This window comes from Numenius arquata, chromosome 3 (assembly GCF_964106895.1).
Source record: "Numenius arquata chromosome 3, bNumArq3.hap1.1, whole genome shotgun sequence".
Taxonomy (NCBI): Eukaryota; Metazoa; Chordata; class Aves; order Charadriiformes; family Scolopacidae; genus Numenius; species Numenius arquata.
Window position 1 is genome coordinate 29,216,319 of NC_133578.1, and position 14,926 is coordinate 29,231,244.

At 42.6% G+C, this 14,926-nt stretch overlaps 1 protein-coding gene across 4 annotated transcripts in view; it reads left to right on the forward strand.

Moving 5' to 3' along the window:
• The window catches only part of PARD3B (par-3 family cell polarity regulator beta), a 423,552-nt gene extending 409,214 nt beyond the window's left edge, over positions 1–14,338 (forward strand). For all 4 annotated transcript variants that reach the window (XM_074145663.1, XM_074145666.1, XM_074145665.1 and 1 more), the window contains one exon: positions 13,984–14,338. In XM_074145663.1, the coding sequence (XP_074001764.1) occupies positions 13,984–14,338 (355 nt within the window). The remainder of the gene's footprint in view (positions 1–13,983) is intronic.
• The last annotated feature ends 588 nt before the right edge of the window (positions 14,339–14,926 follow it).

Genomic DNA, 14,926 nt, shown 5'->3' on the forward strand with positions numbered 1-14,926 from the left:
ATTTAGGTTGCCTGAATACACCCGTGCTGGTTTTGAGCATTTTCTGTAAGGATCTCTTTACCGTGTGGTGTGTGTGCTGCAGCCCCCTCTGGAATGGCGAGTGGAAGCAGCTCGGTGGCACAGGCTGTGCTGCAGTGCTGACTGCACCACGCTTTATGGCAGAAAGCACAGAGCAGATCAGTTTGAAACGAAAGGGAATTTAAAAAAAAAAAAAAAAAAAAAAGACAAATTCAATTAGTCAGTTGAAATTGAGTTGGGGTTTACAACTGGAATTTTTAGGCCCAGATCCATAAGAGCACTTAAGCACCTGCTTTACCTTGAATACATTTTGCTTTTCAATAGCAATCATTTGCCTAGCTATCAGAGGCCTTCAGGAAACCTGAACTTAATCGTGCATTGTAAAGCATGAGGGAAGGATGGCAGACAGTCAGTGGTACTTAGAGAAATTTCACTTTTTCACTCCCTGCACTTTCTGTGGTTTAAATAATGCCTCCTTAGTGTTGCCTTAATGCAATGCTTTTTGTTAAATATCCTGTAAATAATATCAAGAAAGGTTATTTAATGAATAATCTGACTTCTTCTTTGAAGAGACTTGTTACTGATCTTAATTTGGAATTTCTTTAGTATTATTGAGGGGAATAACAACGTTAATGTCATTTTGGTTTGATTTCTTTGTGTGAAGGGCTGACAGCTCTCCCTTCTCTCTCGTCACCAAACATCTGAAGAAAGCTCTGTTATTGAGAGATTACTGCAGTGGTCCTTGGTCTTACAGAGATTTCATCAGAAACATTTCATTTTTAGTGGACAATGGAAAATGTTCAGCTGTCCATTATTACACTTCTTTGTACACAGTCTAAAAATATAAATGGAAATTATAATTACATCTGTAATGCTGGGTCCCAGCTGAAATCACTTTAATCCCAATGTGGAAAAAAAAAATCAATACAGAACCCTTAACCCTGGTCTTTTCCTCCATAGACATTTCATTTTCAGTTGTACTAGTTTATACCACAAGTTTTATAAGTTTTTGAAGGGACTTTAGTATATGGAGACCATTTTGCATCCTTAGAATAGTATTGCTGCTTTGTGCTTTTCTGATGTAGAAACTGCAGTGTTCTTCTTGAGTTTATATTGTAGCTGCTTGATATGATGCAAAATTTCTCCCTTTTACTTTTTGATAATTAAAAGAAGAGGGACATTTGAAATTTTGCAAAGTTCTTTTAAAGAAAACTGCATTTTACTGGAAGTAGAAGCACGTATATGTTTTATTAGAGAGGAACCCAACTCAGCATTAGAGATGTAACATTGAGGTTTGGAAAAGTCATCATTCTTAACTCATTACAGGCTTTCTACTATATTGTGCTTTTTTCCTATGGGTTCAAATAGTAGGTCTGTCAAGGTTAAATATAATGGATTTTATTTTTTTTATATCAATATCTGTAAGTAGAGACATGCCATCGAGTGTTTTGTGTTTCTGAAACCTGCATCTTTCTGCAAACCTGGACTTGGACCAATAGTTGCTTTTTTTTGAGTTAGCTTCTGGGGAGTGGAACTTGCTTTTACAATGTAAGGTCTGTGGAACCTACTAATTGCTGACTAACTGCAGCTTCCTCTGAAGCATCTGGTTCTGGTAATAGTCAAAGAGGTGATGCTGCCTTTTAGGGCACACTGCCACATTGCACTATTTGCCATGTTATTAATAATCATAGATGTAACATCCATGTAGCAGAGGTGTGCTATTTATCCTGGTAGAATGTCTTGTTTCTTGGTAATTGCATACATATACCCCTCTCTAGATCATGAGCACTCAAAAAGGAAAAAATAAATTAGCTGCATTTTTGTCAATCTTTTCTCTGAATACAATTGAAAAGGAATGTTTCCACGTGGAGTGAGGCATTTCAGGAACCTACATCTAGTACGCTAGCTATTTATTTGCTGTCTAAGACTGTCAGGCCTTAACTTCCTGACTTCATTCCAGGATACAGATGTCTCATTCTCTCCTTGCCCTCTCCTCCCCTTTCAGATACCATTCTCCTATACAAGAGCCTAATCCAAAGCTCATTGAAATGCTTCCATTGACATCCAGAGGCTTTGGCTGAGGCCAGATGAGTGTGGGGCAAAAAGCTCCTCATCCCATCAAGTCATTCCCTCTTCTCCATCTGGTATCTAGGCAGAGCAGAGATCTCTTTCCATCTTTACTTCCCTCTGCAAAGTGTCTTGATGGTTGTTTATTAACATGCCACTTCAAGTCTATCACACTGCACAATCTGAAAATACTTACAATGATACTGTAGTAGTGACCTTTATTGTTCATTAGTGAATCAGCAGCATAGCTTACTGTGCCTTTAAATGAGCTATATAAATTGGTTGTTATTTTCAATGATGATTCCCTTGATTTGAACATACTAGAGCAAAGATAATTGTTTGATTGATTCATTATGTAAAAGATTGTTTCAAGTTAGAGGGTGGTTTTATTTAATTTTTTTTTTCCCCTCAGCCAAATTGAGACATGCTGTCTGGAATCTTTGCCAGGTTCTTACCAGGTTCAGATCGGGAAGTGCTATTACTTCTCTTTTTCTCACTGATGGCACGTAGGAGCCTTCCTGGGCAGAGAAGGGGTGCTTCTCTGGTTGTGGTAGTGTTCATCATAATCTAAGCTGAACCTACTGACAGTGTCGCGTCTTGCACATAAGACTCTACTGCATGTGATAGTCTTTGACACATGATGTATATATGTGTTCAAAAGAAATTAATGTCTATACTGGTGGTGCTGTCTGAAGCCTCTCTCTATCTCAATATTGGTTTGCTCCTATCTTTCAAATGCTGTGCAGTCACCTCTGTAAGGTATCACTAATTCCCAGCTGTTGGCATCGCTTTCACGTTGCTGAGGGATGTAGCGTTTTGGTGAGTCTTTAAAGCATTTTTTTTCTGTCTTCTGCTGTGTGCTCCCTCCTCCAGCTTTAGCATGCTAATGTTTTCTGTTCTAGGTACCTGATTAAGCTGATACAACTGTGTTGCCACAGGCTGTGCTTGCTCTCTCTAGAAGGTTGCTGTGCTCCAAGAACTTTGCTGTTGCAAATTTTACCTTGTCATCTGGCATGCAGCATGGTGTGCAGATGGCAAAGAAGACATTTATTTAGAAGGTACATATCTCCTCTATTACAAGTGTTGAGGGGAGATTCATAGAGATCTGGGATATTGATGATTGCACCAGTCCCCAAGAGCCAAGGATGCTGCATGCCCAGGGACCATGCTACTAAGTCCCGCTGAATGCATAGTGCTGCCCCAAACCAAGAATGCATGGAAGAAAGTCACATAGGTCTGATGATGTCTCATAGTATCTTGGACTCCTTGCAGACATTGCTAAGGCTGGTGCTGCTGGGGAAGAAAGCAAAGAGGAAAACAGAAGCCAGGCCAGGAGGGGAAAGTTGCAAAAAAAGTGGTGGGAGCCATGGGCCTTGTGGAGGGAGGCAGAGAGGACAGCAGGGGATGTGGCATCTAACCCTGTTGTCATGTCCTCCCACCTCCAGCTTGTGCTCTAACATGATGTGCACTGACTTCCAGATTTGCTTTTCTTAAAGAAACAAAGTCCAGCAAATGAAAAGACGAAGGGGAAGAACTGAGTGCAGAAGTGCGTGAAAGTCAGCAGTTAAGTCATCTTCATCTGTGAATGGACCACATAGCTTGTATATATCTATAGGCATTAAAGTTAGTGCCATATATATGGGTAAAAACTCTACCTATGCCTGTAAGGCTAGGTTACAGGGGCTGGGAGCTGTATTGTGCCTTTCCTCCATGCTATGTGGTTCAGGTCTCAAAGCAACGTTAGAGTGATGTATTTGGTAACAGTGGCATCCACGTGTGTTTCATTCACACACAGCTGTTCTGCAGGGCGTGTTGAGGGGGTGTTTGAGGAACTGTGCAGATTCACGGCTGTGTCTCACCTCTTCAGAATCTGCTTCTGCTACCAGAATCTGGTGCCCTAAACCCTCCTCATCTGAGCAAGTCAACAGCCTGTCCCAGGCTGCTGCCTCAGAGAATGGCAGGGACTTTGTAAATAAAGGAAACAATTGAATGATAAGTTCACATTTCAGCACACTGCTTAACAACCTGATAACAGTTAATTACGTACAGTATTTTTAAATGCAGCAACAGGGAGATAACTGATGCAGAGATGGAGCACAGGCACTTGGGCCTCACAACTGAAGCTTAACCTTTTACTACCCACATCCCTAAAGAGGCCGGTGGCCCGCAGCTCTGAATCTCACCAGCGTTGAACGTTCACTGGCTAGCAGTGAGGCAAGGCCATCCACATAGCATTTCCTCTAGGGGCAGGGGAAAGCTGTGCTCAGCCCCTGTGACTTGTAGCGCCCAGCTTTCAAAGAGCAGCCTGCGTGCTGGGTAGGAAAAGCGGGGTGGGTAAAACAAGGGTTGTCTCCACCAAGGGCAGCAGGTAGAGCATGTCCAGTCGGCAGTGGCTTAGCTTGCTGCAGCTGCACTGATGTGCGTGTAACTGTAGAAGCTCTTAAGGAAGAAGTCAGCATAAACACAGCTGGAAGGGGCTGCAGTCGCAGGGCGCTCACGGCCGTCTGCAAGTCGCAGCAGCTGCAGTCAGCGCTACTGCTCTCTGGGCACCGGGTGGGACATTTCCGTCTCTACCAGCCCAGTGGGATTTAGGGGTTTGACCCTTGTTATTTAAAGCTCAACTTTAGGACGTCTGCTGTCAGAGCACCCGCAAAGTTTGTGACTTAATGCAAGTCTAATTAACTGATTTGCCTATCCAAATCTGGAGATTTACACATTTCTGTAAAGCCAGCTGTAAAGTTATAACTTCAGCTGTTTATCATGCCCTGAGCCTTTAAATCTCAATTATTAAAGGTGGTGTTTAATGGCTGGCTGGAAAAGGGGTGGTTACCAGAGTGTTAATGGAGTGCGGCAAGCCAGGAAATCTATAATCTAATGCCTGTATAGAAATTAATGGTTCTAACAAAAGAAAATATAGGGGGGGGAGGATGTACTTACAGGCTGTTTGTGCTGGTTAGGAACAAATCAGTACATGAGCGCTAGGGGAACAATGGGGATTGAAATACTGCTTGAAGAAAGAAATAAGAGCTGCTTGTTTTTAAGGTCACCCTTGCCCCCAAAAAGCAGCCATCGTTCTCCTCTGGATCTTGAGCTTTGTCTTTGTTGCAAAGGGGAAAAAAGAGAATGGCACATCCCAGTGAGTTTAACAGAATGTCTGGACCTAGAAAGAAACAAAATGGAGGGAAAAATAACCAGCTACAATCAGTTTCAAAAATCATTTTCTTTTTTCATTGAAGCATGGTTTTACTACCCAGTTTGTGCCATTGGAGGCAGAATTGACAGCCATGCTTCATCATGGCAATGGGAGAAAACGCTGCAAGGAATGCTTTAATTTAAATGAGAGATGCTTTAAAAAAAAAAAAAAAGCCTAAAAGCTTGGTAATAACATTAATAACCACTTCTTACAGGTTTTTACTAGCCCACTAAAGATCAGACAGCGTGTTAAGATCCCAGCGGCTGAATAGTAAAGACCTGGGCCCAGGTTGTTATTGCCTAGGAAGATTCTTTTAATGACTTCTGTTATTTGTTGAAAATCATTTGAACAGCACAGCTGAATAATCACCATACTTTAAATTCATTTCACGTGAAAAATGAGAACAGGATAGAATTTGGGTTTATGTGTCTTTGAAAGCACTTTACAAAAAGAGCGTGGATAGCAGTAGCGCTGTAAAGGATAGGCGAAGGGAGGAGCTCTCCTGGAGCCTGAGTTTATTTCCTTCTGAAGAAGAATTTTGACTATGGCAACAGAATTTCTTTTAAATAAAATGAAAATCTCCTGAACCAGCACAGGACCTTTAGTTTCTACCCTGATAGCCTCTAAAAAAGCAAAGATCGGCAGTATAGGGTAGGGTGAGGCAAAGAGATCTGGATAGTATTTCTGGCTTTTGTGTTGCTGCTGTGCTGGGGCCAGTGTTGGAGTCTCACCTCTCTGTGTCTCTCTCCCTTCTCATTGCTTGCCTGCTCTTGAGGGAAGTAGCTGGCTCTTTTTGTGGCAGGGGTAGCAGAGTCCCCATGTCCGTTGGAGCTCCTGCACAGTAATGCAGTACAAATATTACTGTAAGAGAGATTTCACTTTAGCATCTCGTTCTAGTGGTGGCAGTTCTGCGTGCATTCAGTAATTCTTTGTATTAGTTTGGGTCTGCATTGAAATGCAAAATTCAGCTGAGAAACCTAAACATTTGCTTCTCTTGCTGGCTTAAGATTCGTACATCCTTTAAAAAGAAGTTTTCTCCCCTCCAATGTGACTTGGCCAGCATCGTCTCAGAAATGTGATGCAACAGACCAAAGGCCAAGAACTCTTTTAGTCTATGGGAAGAGCTTTCGGCCCCTGCTGATCTGCAAAACAAAAGACCAAAGGGACCTTAAAACCTCATCCAGGTCTCATCCGACAGAGCATGGGGGTTCCTGAGCAGCAAGCATGACTGCTTAGCATTGAGAATGGGTTACCAATGCCAAGAGGTTAATGACTCACACGGTATTATGTTGTGTTGAATAATGAGTAACATATGAAATGACACATGTTGTAATGACTCGCTACTTAAAGTACCAATCTACTTAAGATCCCTTTAAGCTTGAAGAGATCACAGAATAGCGATGTCTTGTTCAATAGGTGCTACTTTATTTTACGCCTCCTGGTAGAAGAGATGTAGCATGCCTGAGAGCATATGAACAAAACAAGTGGGGGATTGAGTAGGAAGGATTATTGGACTAGTTGTTTTGAATACTTATTGGGCATTTATAGAGCGCCGGCTACAATATTTGGGTTTTTGTTGCTGTTGATTTGAGGGTTTTAATCCTGATTATCACAGTTCCTATATTTGTAGGTTGGATTTAGGGAAGGAAAAAAAGGGGAGCTTTGCCTGTAGGATGGGATTATCAAAAGCTGGTCTGAGATTTTCTGTGGAAAATAAACTAATGCTGGAGCAAAGGAGCAACACAATGTTTTATGGCTTTGTTGCTGATGAGAGAGGGTTTAATTAAATGGCACTCTAAATTCTGATGTTAACCAATCTGTGACATAGTTTGCTCTGTTAGGGATTGAGAACAATCAGTTTGCTTGCGTGAAAAATAGTGTTCATACTGTCATAAGAAAACTTATATAATCTTACAGTAAAGTTTCAAGCCTATCAGACTATGGTTTTCCTGTCTTACAGTTGTTTCTGCAGTCTCCTTATCTGTGTGGAAAGCTAGTATCTGACTAAACTTCATGCTTGGTCCTGGATGTAAAAACAAGTGGGACACATTAATGTCTCCAATTGTGAAAAACTGCCCACAGAGCTGCTGGGGCCCAACATCTTTCAAAATGTGGCCCTCTGCAAATAATAAAGGAATTTGTTCTCCCGCTGCTTTAAGGCTAGACTTCAACTAGAGTAATAGAAAGATGTCTGTGCACTTACCTCCAGGATTGTGGTGCTTTTTCTGTTTGTTTCTAAATATTCCAAGCTGTAATACTGAAGAGAGAGAACAACTATGCATATAAGCTGTTATGTTCAGGCTAGTCCAAGGCCACTGTTAAACTTTACAAAGCTGCATGCAAGGGAAAAGAATCAGGCCTGCCTGCATTGCATCTGAAATGTACTCTTGTTGAATTTGAAACAAATTTGTATGGATCCCTCCCTCTCCAAGTCCAAAGTAAATATGAATTCTCTAAAAAATGGAGGAGAGAAATTTTTCTGCTCTTTTTTTCCCCCCCAGTAACACAGTCATGTTCATTATTTTTATGGGTCTGCAAAGCCTATAGAAGTCAAAGCTATGTAATATACATTGCAGAGTGTTCTGCTAATCCAGTCCAACCGCAGTCGTGCCTGGCCCAGGGATGAGGGTCTGGTAACTGGAAACCTGACACTGAAGGAATTCCAAACACAGTCCTCAAACTAAAAACAGCTCTCTCCACATGGCATGTGCTACATGAGAGCCAGGGATTGTATTCGTTTACGTTATCTGATGTTTTAGCCTTGCATTGTTGATAAAAGAAGAGGAGAAGAAAGCACCTCCACCAGCTCAGCCCATAAATAATCTGTGTGTGGTGTGTTTGAGGTTAGTATGACATTGCTAGACATCTGCCGCCTTCTGAGAGGTACAAACCTGCTCACAGACAGCAGTCACTGAGCACTTCCTTGTGCTGCAGATTCTTCCTAGCACTAAGGTACCAGATTTGATTTCCTGTGGCTTTTTAAATATAAAACCCATCATCGGCTATAGAAAGTATTGGTCTGAAACAGCAAAGAATATTTGTTATAGGAGTATCTTACCTATTAAGATACAGAGACAGACTTTAATGAAGCTCAGAGTCATGCAGTGATTTTTTTTGAAACATGCAGTGATTTAAAAAAAATATTTTTTTTAAAGTTATGTCCACATTGAATATTAAGCAACAGAAGTTCTTAGTGCCACTGACTACAAACAGCACTGCAGTGTCTTTAATACTGTATCTGGAAAGATAGGGACTACACGGTCTTTTCAGTCAGTTGTTTTTAGTGTCTGTTGAGATGAGCTTTATAAAGACACAGTGTAATGTACTTGATACTGTAAGATTGTTTGCATAATTTAATTCTTATATCTGCTTCTCCTTTCTTTAAAAGTAGATCCTCCTGGCTGAGAACAAACAGCCTGCAATCATGATGCATACAATAGAGTTCTTCAGGGAGAATTTGGACATAGATAGGACCTTGTTGCTTTCTCCTGTTCTTTAATCACAGCCCAAGCTGCCTGATGCCATCACCCAGAGTCTCTGTATGTCTTGCTTAGACATGAAAGAGACTGCAGCCAAATGTGGGCTTTCCATTTGCCACTTAGTCTGTGACTGTCTTTGAAGTTTATTTCAAGAAGTAGTCCCTGACAAGGTAAGGAGGCAGTTTTTCATGTGAGATTATATCCCTTGCAAAATACTCCCTCAGCAGCCAGAAGGAGACGGTGATGTAAGAAGAGAGCGTTCCCTTCCTTGCTTTTTACCAGGTACTAAGAGGAGGACCTCTGTGATTCTGCCCATAGAACAGAGGCAAGAAAAACTCTTTGTCATGATGAAATACAAACCCCCAACATGATGGGGCACAGCATGAACAGCCAGACCATCATTTTGATTTCCTTTCCTTTCAGATAACCCAAGCATGTGTCTCATGGCTGATGTTAAAGGTGACCTGCAAATGGGGGTTAACAATGAAACACAGTAAACCTGAAATGAAATGTTTTTTTTTTTTCTGGTTGTTTTTTGAAGCAATAGATATTTAGGCCAGTCTACCCTGTAAGATTCTCCACAATGGAAGAATTATTGAAATGGGGGCTTTAAAAAAAATGGGAACTGCAGAAAGCAGAAAGTAGTTTAGTTAGTTTTTTTGAGACCTACAGATACCCATTTGACTTCAATGACTAAATAATATTTGGGGTAAAAGAAGTCTGTCTTAAGTATTTTTAATCTTTTGGTTCTGTTTTAAATAAACCCAGAAGCTCTTAAAAATTCTGCAGCAAAGCCAGACAATACTATGTTTTATATCCTTTGTGCTTGGAAGGTAAATAAAGCAAGGATAGAAAACCAAACTACTTCAGGCTTTACTTGTCATAGAGAAAATAACAACACATGTACTGTTAATTGAACATCAGTCGCAATCTTTATTTAGACAAGGCTACTTGGTGCTCTTAAAGCTCAAAAAGGACCATAAATTCTTGCCTGGTGAATCATTTGGAAGATAAACCAGTAGAGCTGCTGACCAGCTCTATGAAATATGTTTGCAGCTACCTCTGTGTGTGATCTATAATTTCTTAGCAGGGGAAGGTGAAATTTCGCTTCCTCACAATAAAATGAACATTTTGAGGGGCACCTTGCCCATTCTGTTTTCGAGGAGTGCATTTCCACACTGCCCCACCAGTTTGACTGCTTTCTTGAACCTAGTGCTCTGCCAGCCTTCCTTCCACTGCTTCCTTCAGCAGCAGCTTCTGCTTTTAGCTAAGACCCACATCAGTGATGCATCTTCCACTGGGCGCAGAGCTAACTATCAGCAAAAACACTTTCTGAGCTCTGAGATTAGTTCCTTCCCAGGATGTTGTGTCAGTTTCCCTACCTTCTGCCTGCCATTAATTTCACTGGACCCCCAGGTCAAACAACTGGCCAAAAATCTGGAAAACAGCTGACAGTCAGAGCAGTTCCTACTCAGCATGTTCTTTCAAAGGGCACACTCCTGGCCTGGTCCTTTTGAGTGGCTGGACCTGCTTGACCCAATTTGTGGATTTTTGATCACTCCCCTGGGTCACTGATTTTCCACTTGAGGTTATTGGTTTGACCCCCAAACCGTGGGTCACTTGGGAGGTGTGATATGGCCCTGTGAACTCTGAACTCATCAGGAGCCAAGAAAAACAGTGAGGGAGGCGAGAAGAATTTCATTAGGGCCTCCTCAGAGGTGGCAATGTCTGCCGAGCAAAAAGGCAGGGGTTGTTTTGTTTGTTGCAGAAACAAGCATAGCATCTACAAGGGGCTGCCAAGTGGAAAGTGTTTGGTTTGGTTTGTTATGGCATCTTTTTAAGGGACAAACAGCAGCATATACTTTTACACCATGAGCTATCAAGTGAAAGTGGCATTGCTTCAGAGGAGTCTTGCTCTTCCTGCCAGGAGCTGCCCCCAGTGTCCCAGGCTTACTCCTAATGGTTACAGCATTTCTACAGCCAGAACTTGGTATGTGTAGGTGTTTCTTCTACCTTAAAAAGACTGACTTTCTGATGGTTAATTTGACACACTTGGGAAGCAAAGGGCTGTTTTTTCCTGTATTTTTAGACTTGTCAGATACAGGTTCATGTCAGAGGTTCATGGAGACTCCCCAGGCTAGTGGTTTGCACTGTGAGCTGCTCCCTAAGAGCAGACTTCACTGGGCATGCCTGGTAGGTGGGGAAGACTGAATCCTCAGGAAATAACTCAGCTTCAACATGCAGTGCTCACCATAAAAGGGAAGAAAAATGTCATCATTGTAGCATGTGTATCTGCGTGCGTAACACCCACTGGGATCACCAGGAGAAGTGAGCCGGAGTGTGTGGTGCAGCCATGAGGATATCTTTCATGGGATTTCCCCCGATCATGCTGCCCAAGGACAGCCTTTTGGGCAGTTACCAGGGTTTCCCAAGGTTTTGCTCATGTGAGAGTTCTGATAATAATTGGTTAGATCGCTGCTTCTATTATTGCCAAGGATCCAAAAAAAACCTCACATACCTTCTGTCTTCCTGGGCTTTCCTAAAGGATCAGTGTGAAGTGAATTCAAGCTTTGTCTCTGTCTGCAGCCTCTTCTCCCAGCTGCTAAGCCCTGACTCTGGGGAAGACACTCAAGAATGATACCACCTATGGGTGTTTCACCCTCAGAGAAGGGAAACTGGTGCCAAGAGTGAACAGCTTGGATATTTCTTTACTTTTTATAGAAAGATTTTGCCCTTCCCACATGTTCCTCTCTGCAGTTTGTCTACACAACCAGAGACAGTATTAGCTGTAAGTGAACCAATGGTGGATTTAGTTTTGTAGCATAGGTAACAGCAATGACAACATGATGGCATAAGCTCAAGCTACTTGGGTACATGCTTCGGGTCTGGTATGCTTGTGCTTTGATTGCTCCGGCTCATTTTCACTGCACAGTCCTAGGTCAATAGTGCCTGGATGTGCTGCTGTCTGCACAGTCACACCTTCTGTGGCAGCAGTGTCACATTGTCTCCTAGAACAGGAGCTTCCCTGGAAATAGCTCTTCTGGCTGGATGGCAAAACACATCTACCTCTTTTGCGGCAACATCCAGACCTCTCGTGTGACTTGAGGGATGAGGTGTGTGCTGAAGGCTCAGTAGATGATGCTGGTGGGTCAGTCCTGTTCTCAACGGTTACTGTCATACCAATTCGTTTTGGAGCTGTTACTTTAGAGTAATTCCATTTTGCAGTTAGAGCTCTGTCCAAAAGCTACCTGACTCTTCAGCGAATTCTAGATCAGGTTCCAAGCACAGTCCCTTTTTCATGTGATCCACAAGAATTTGGTTGATTCTAGCTGCCAGTGAGAACATCTTCTAAAATCTAATATACAGGATTTTGAGCATTATCCTTAAATTAAAAGGTGATGGCTATAGGTTTGACGTTTGTTCCTGTTGTTTTGCTGCTTGACATGAAGCAGTTCCTACCATCGCAGAAGCCTTTTATGATTGGAAGTGTGCTTTTGCACACAGAGGAATTAAAGGCTGAGTGTGATGGGTCTGTCTAGTGAACAAGTCTTCAAGTAGAAATACACAGAGAAACTCTTTGGCCTGCTGTGGAAATTAGGTTTTGTTGCAAGGCGTAGGTGTGTGAGCAGAGACAGCAGTTGTCTCAATACATACATTTAAGAGTCCTTTTAGTATCTCAGAGGGTGGCTTCAGGCCCTTCAGCACTTTGTCTGGACTGTCTCACCAGGAGGAGGGGGGGGAAGCCAGGAGTGCCTGTCTTTTATAATGTTCTGTTTTTAAAGCAAAAAGTCTCTGGGGAGCACAGGGTCCTAAAAGTCCAAGGCCTGGAATTCTTCCTTTTGCTCTTTCCATTTTAAACAGGAAACATTTGCACTAAGTTATTCCAGGGGGAGAATTGTAGGTTCATTTCAAGGCAGATAATGTTTGTTCATTGCCTATGTCCATGATTTACCCCATGGGCTTAAATGAGTGCAGCAGAAAACCACATGTTTTGTTTTACTTCGTGCAAAACAAGTTCCAGTGGAATCTGGGAGCCCAGATTAAGAAAGGGGGAGCATGCTTGTAAAATCTGTGTGAACAAAAGAGAGGCATTGATGAATTGTGAACACCTGATCAGCTGTACCAGAATGATGACTTTTTTAGTAAATCTATGCAAAGAATATTTAAACAGTTGATGAGTTCAGTCCCAAAGCCACAGAGCAGGTGTAATTGATTTATACTTTCAGCCCCTGTTTTGGGTCAAAACCCTGCTGTCTTCCTTCAGCTCTCACTCGGAGAGAAGCTTCCTCTGCAGTCAATGGGAGGTTCTGCCCAAAGTGCAAAGACATTTGCAATCAGACTGGCAAAAACTCCTAATTGAGTTGAACTTTTGGGGATGCTCTGGTGACATGTCTGTGAGAACAATTATTTTTGCCATTTCAAAAGTATCACAAGTTAAGCTGCGCTAGGGAAAAATATCAATGCTTCATTAGTGCAAATCATGGAATTAAGATGCAGAAATCTAGAGAGGGGGCTTCATGGCACATCCTCAGGGATGACATGTTCACATGTTGCTTTTCACGTGAACTAGAGCTTGTCAGATCCATACTGATTCAGACAAGTTACAGGGCTGTTGTAATATCAGACCTTCTAGATCACAGGAGTTTTTTTCAAAACCCATTGGCAGCTCTCCCGTTAAACACAGGTATTGTAGCCTGACATCCCGAGTGTTTCTTCCAGGAGTTCCAGTTTTTCCAGCTATGGTGTTTGGAGAGTTTTAGAGTCTGACGTGTTAGGAGAAAAAATAGTGGGAAATGGCTTGGAAAGCGTGAATATTTGTGCATGTAAAGCTTATGGGATTTGCAGAGTTGCAGACCCAACTCATCTGTTTATCCTCAGGCTAGATAAGATTCATTCAAACATGCATTGTTTAAAGGAGCTTTGTTTCCATTATGGCAAATGGATCACAGGAGGCTGACTTTGGGAGTTGAAGGGCTCCAGTGCTCCCCCATTGTAAAAGGGCTGTGATGTGCGCTGGACCCTTCTTCCAGCATCCTGGGTGTTACAGAGTTTTGTAGCATGCAGGTGGAAGGCTTGTTATCCTTCAGAAGTTCTTTTGATTCATCTGGATCTGTCATGCTTGAGGTGGCATTTCCTTTCCTAAAGTAAACATAGATTGTGAGTAGAATGTGTCACTGAGCTAGTAGACTGCCTTTTTATGTGCTTTATTATGTTTTTCCTCCTCAGGCGTGGACCTGCAGAGCCACTGGAATATTTAACAGGGCCACGGGTAATATACAAAGAGAGAGATCTTCCCTACTACCAAGGAGGACAGCCTGTTGTCCACCCATCTAAGGGGAACTACATCCGTGCGCCGGACACAAGAGTGGCAGAATTGAGGTACCCCCAGTACTACCCAGCCCAGCCTGTCACAAACCAGCATAAAGGACCCCTCCGGCAGGACGTGCCACCTTCCCCTCCTCAGTCCCACCGAGCACCAGTTTATAATGAAATTGTCCGACACCGTGGGACCAGTCCAGATCAATACCAGTACAGGCAGCAGGATCCCAGGCAGAAGAACCCCATGACTGCAGCTGTATAGCCATGCACCGGACTTGCCAGCAAAGCCTGGGAGGAATCCCATCAGACATCACCCTTGTAGAGTTGTTCCCAAGCGTAGCTGCCTGTAAGAATGGCACACGAGACCTGGAGTCATTCTTACTGAGCTGGGCTCAGCGTAGGTGCTTTCTAACAGGCGAACTAAAGCCACGTGAGGTACGATGTGTTTTGAGTACGTGAGGTACCAGTTGAGTATTTTTTAATTCCTTTTAAAAATAGAAAAGTGGCTGCTGGAAACGAAGCGCAACACTTAATACACCTCAGGGCTATTCACCGAATCCAGTTACACCTATACAGTATGTAGCCATCTGTAAAAGGGCAGCGGTGTCACCAGAGTTTACTTCAGAGTGCTGTTGTAGAGCCTTTAAGTGAGAACACAGCATGCAGTAGGGATTTCGTGTCGAACTGGGGATCTTGTGTAATCCAGTGCTGTGATTGTGAGTTGACAAGGGACTGCTGTGGAGTTAGCGGCTCATTCCAGGCACGTTCAGACCAGCAGCTCTGCGCTTTATAGGATGCTACAGTTCCAGATTTGTAATCTGGCCTCTGTCTTCCTCTTTCTCTTTGGTGG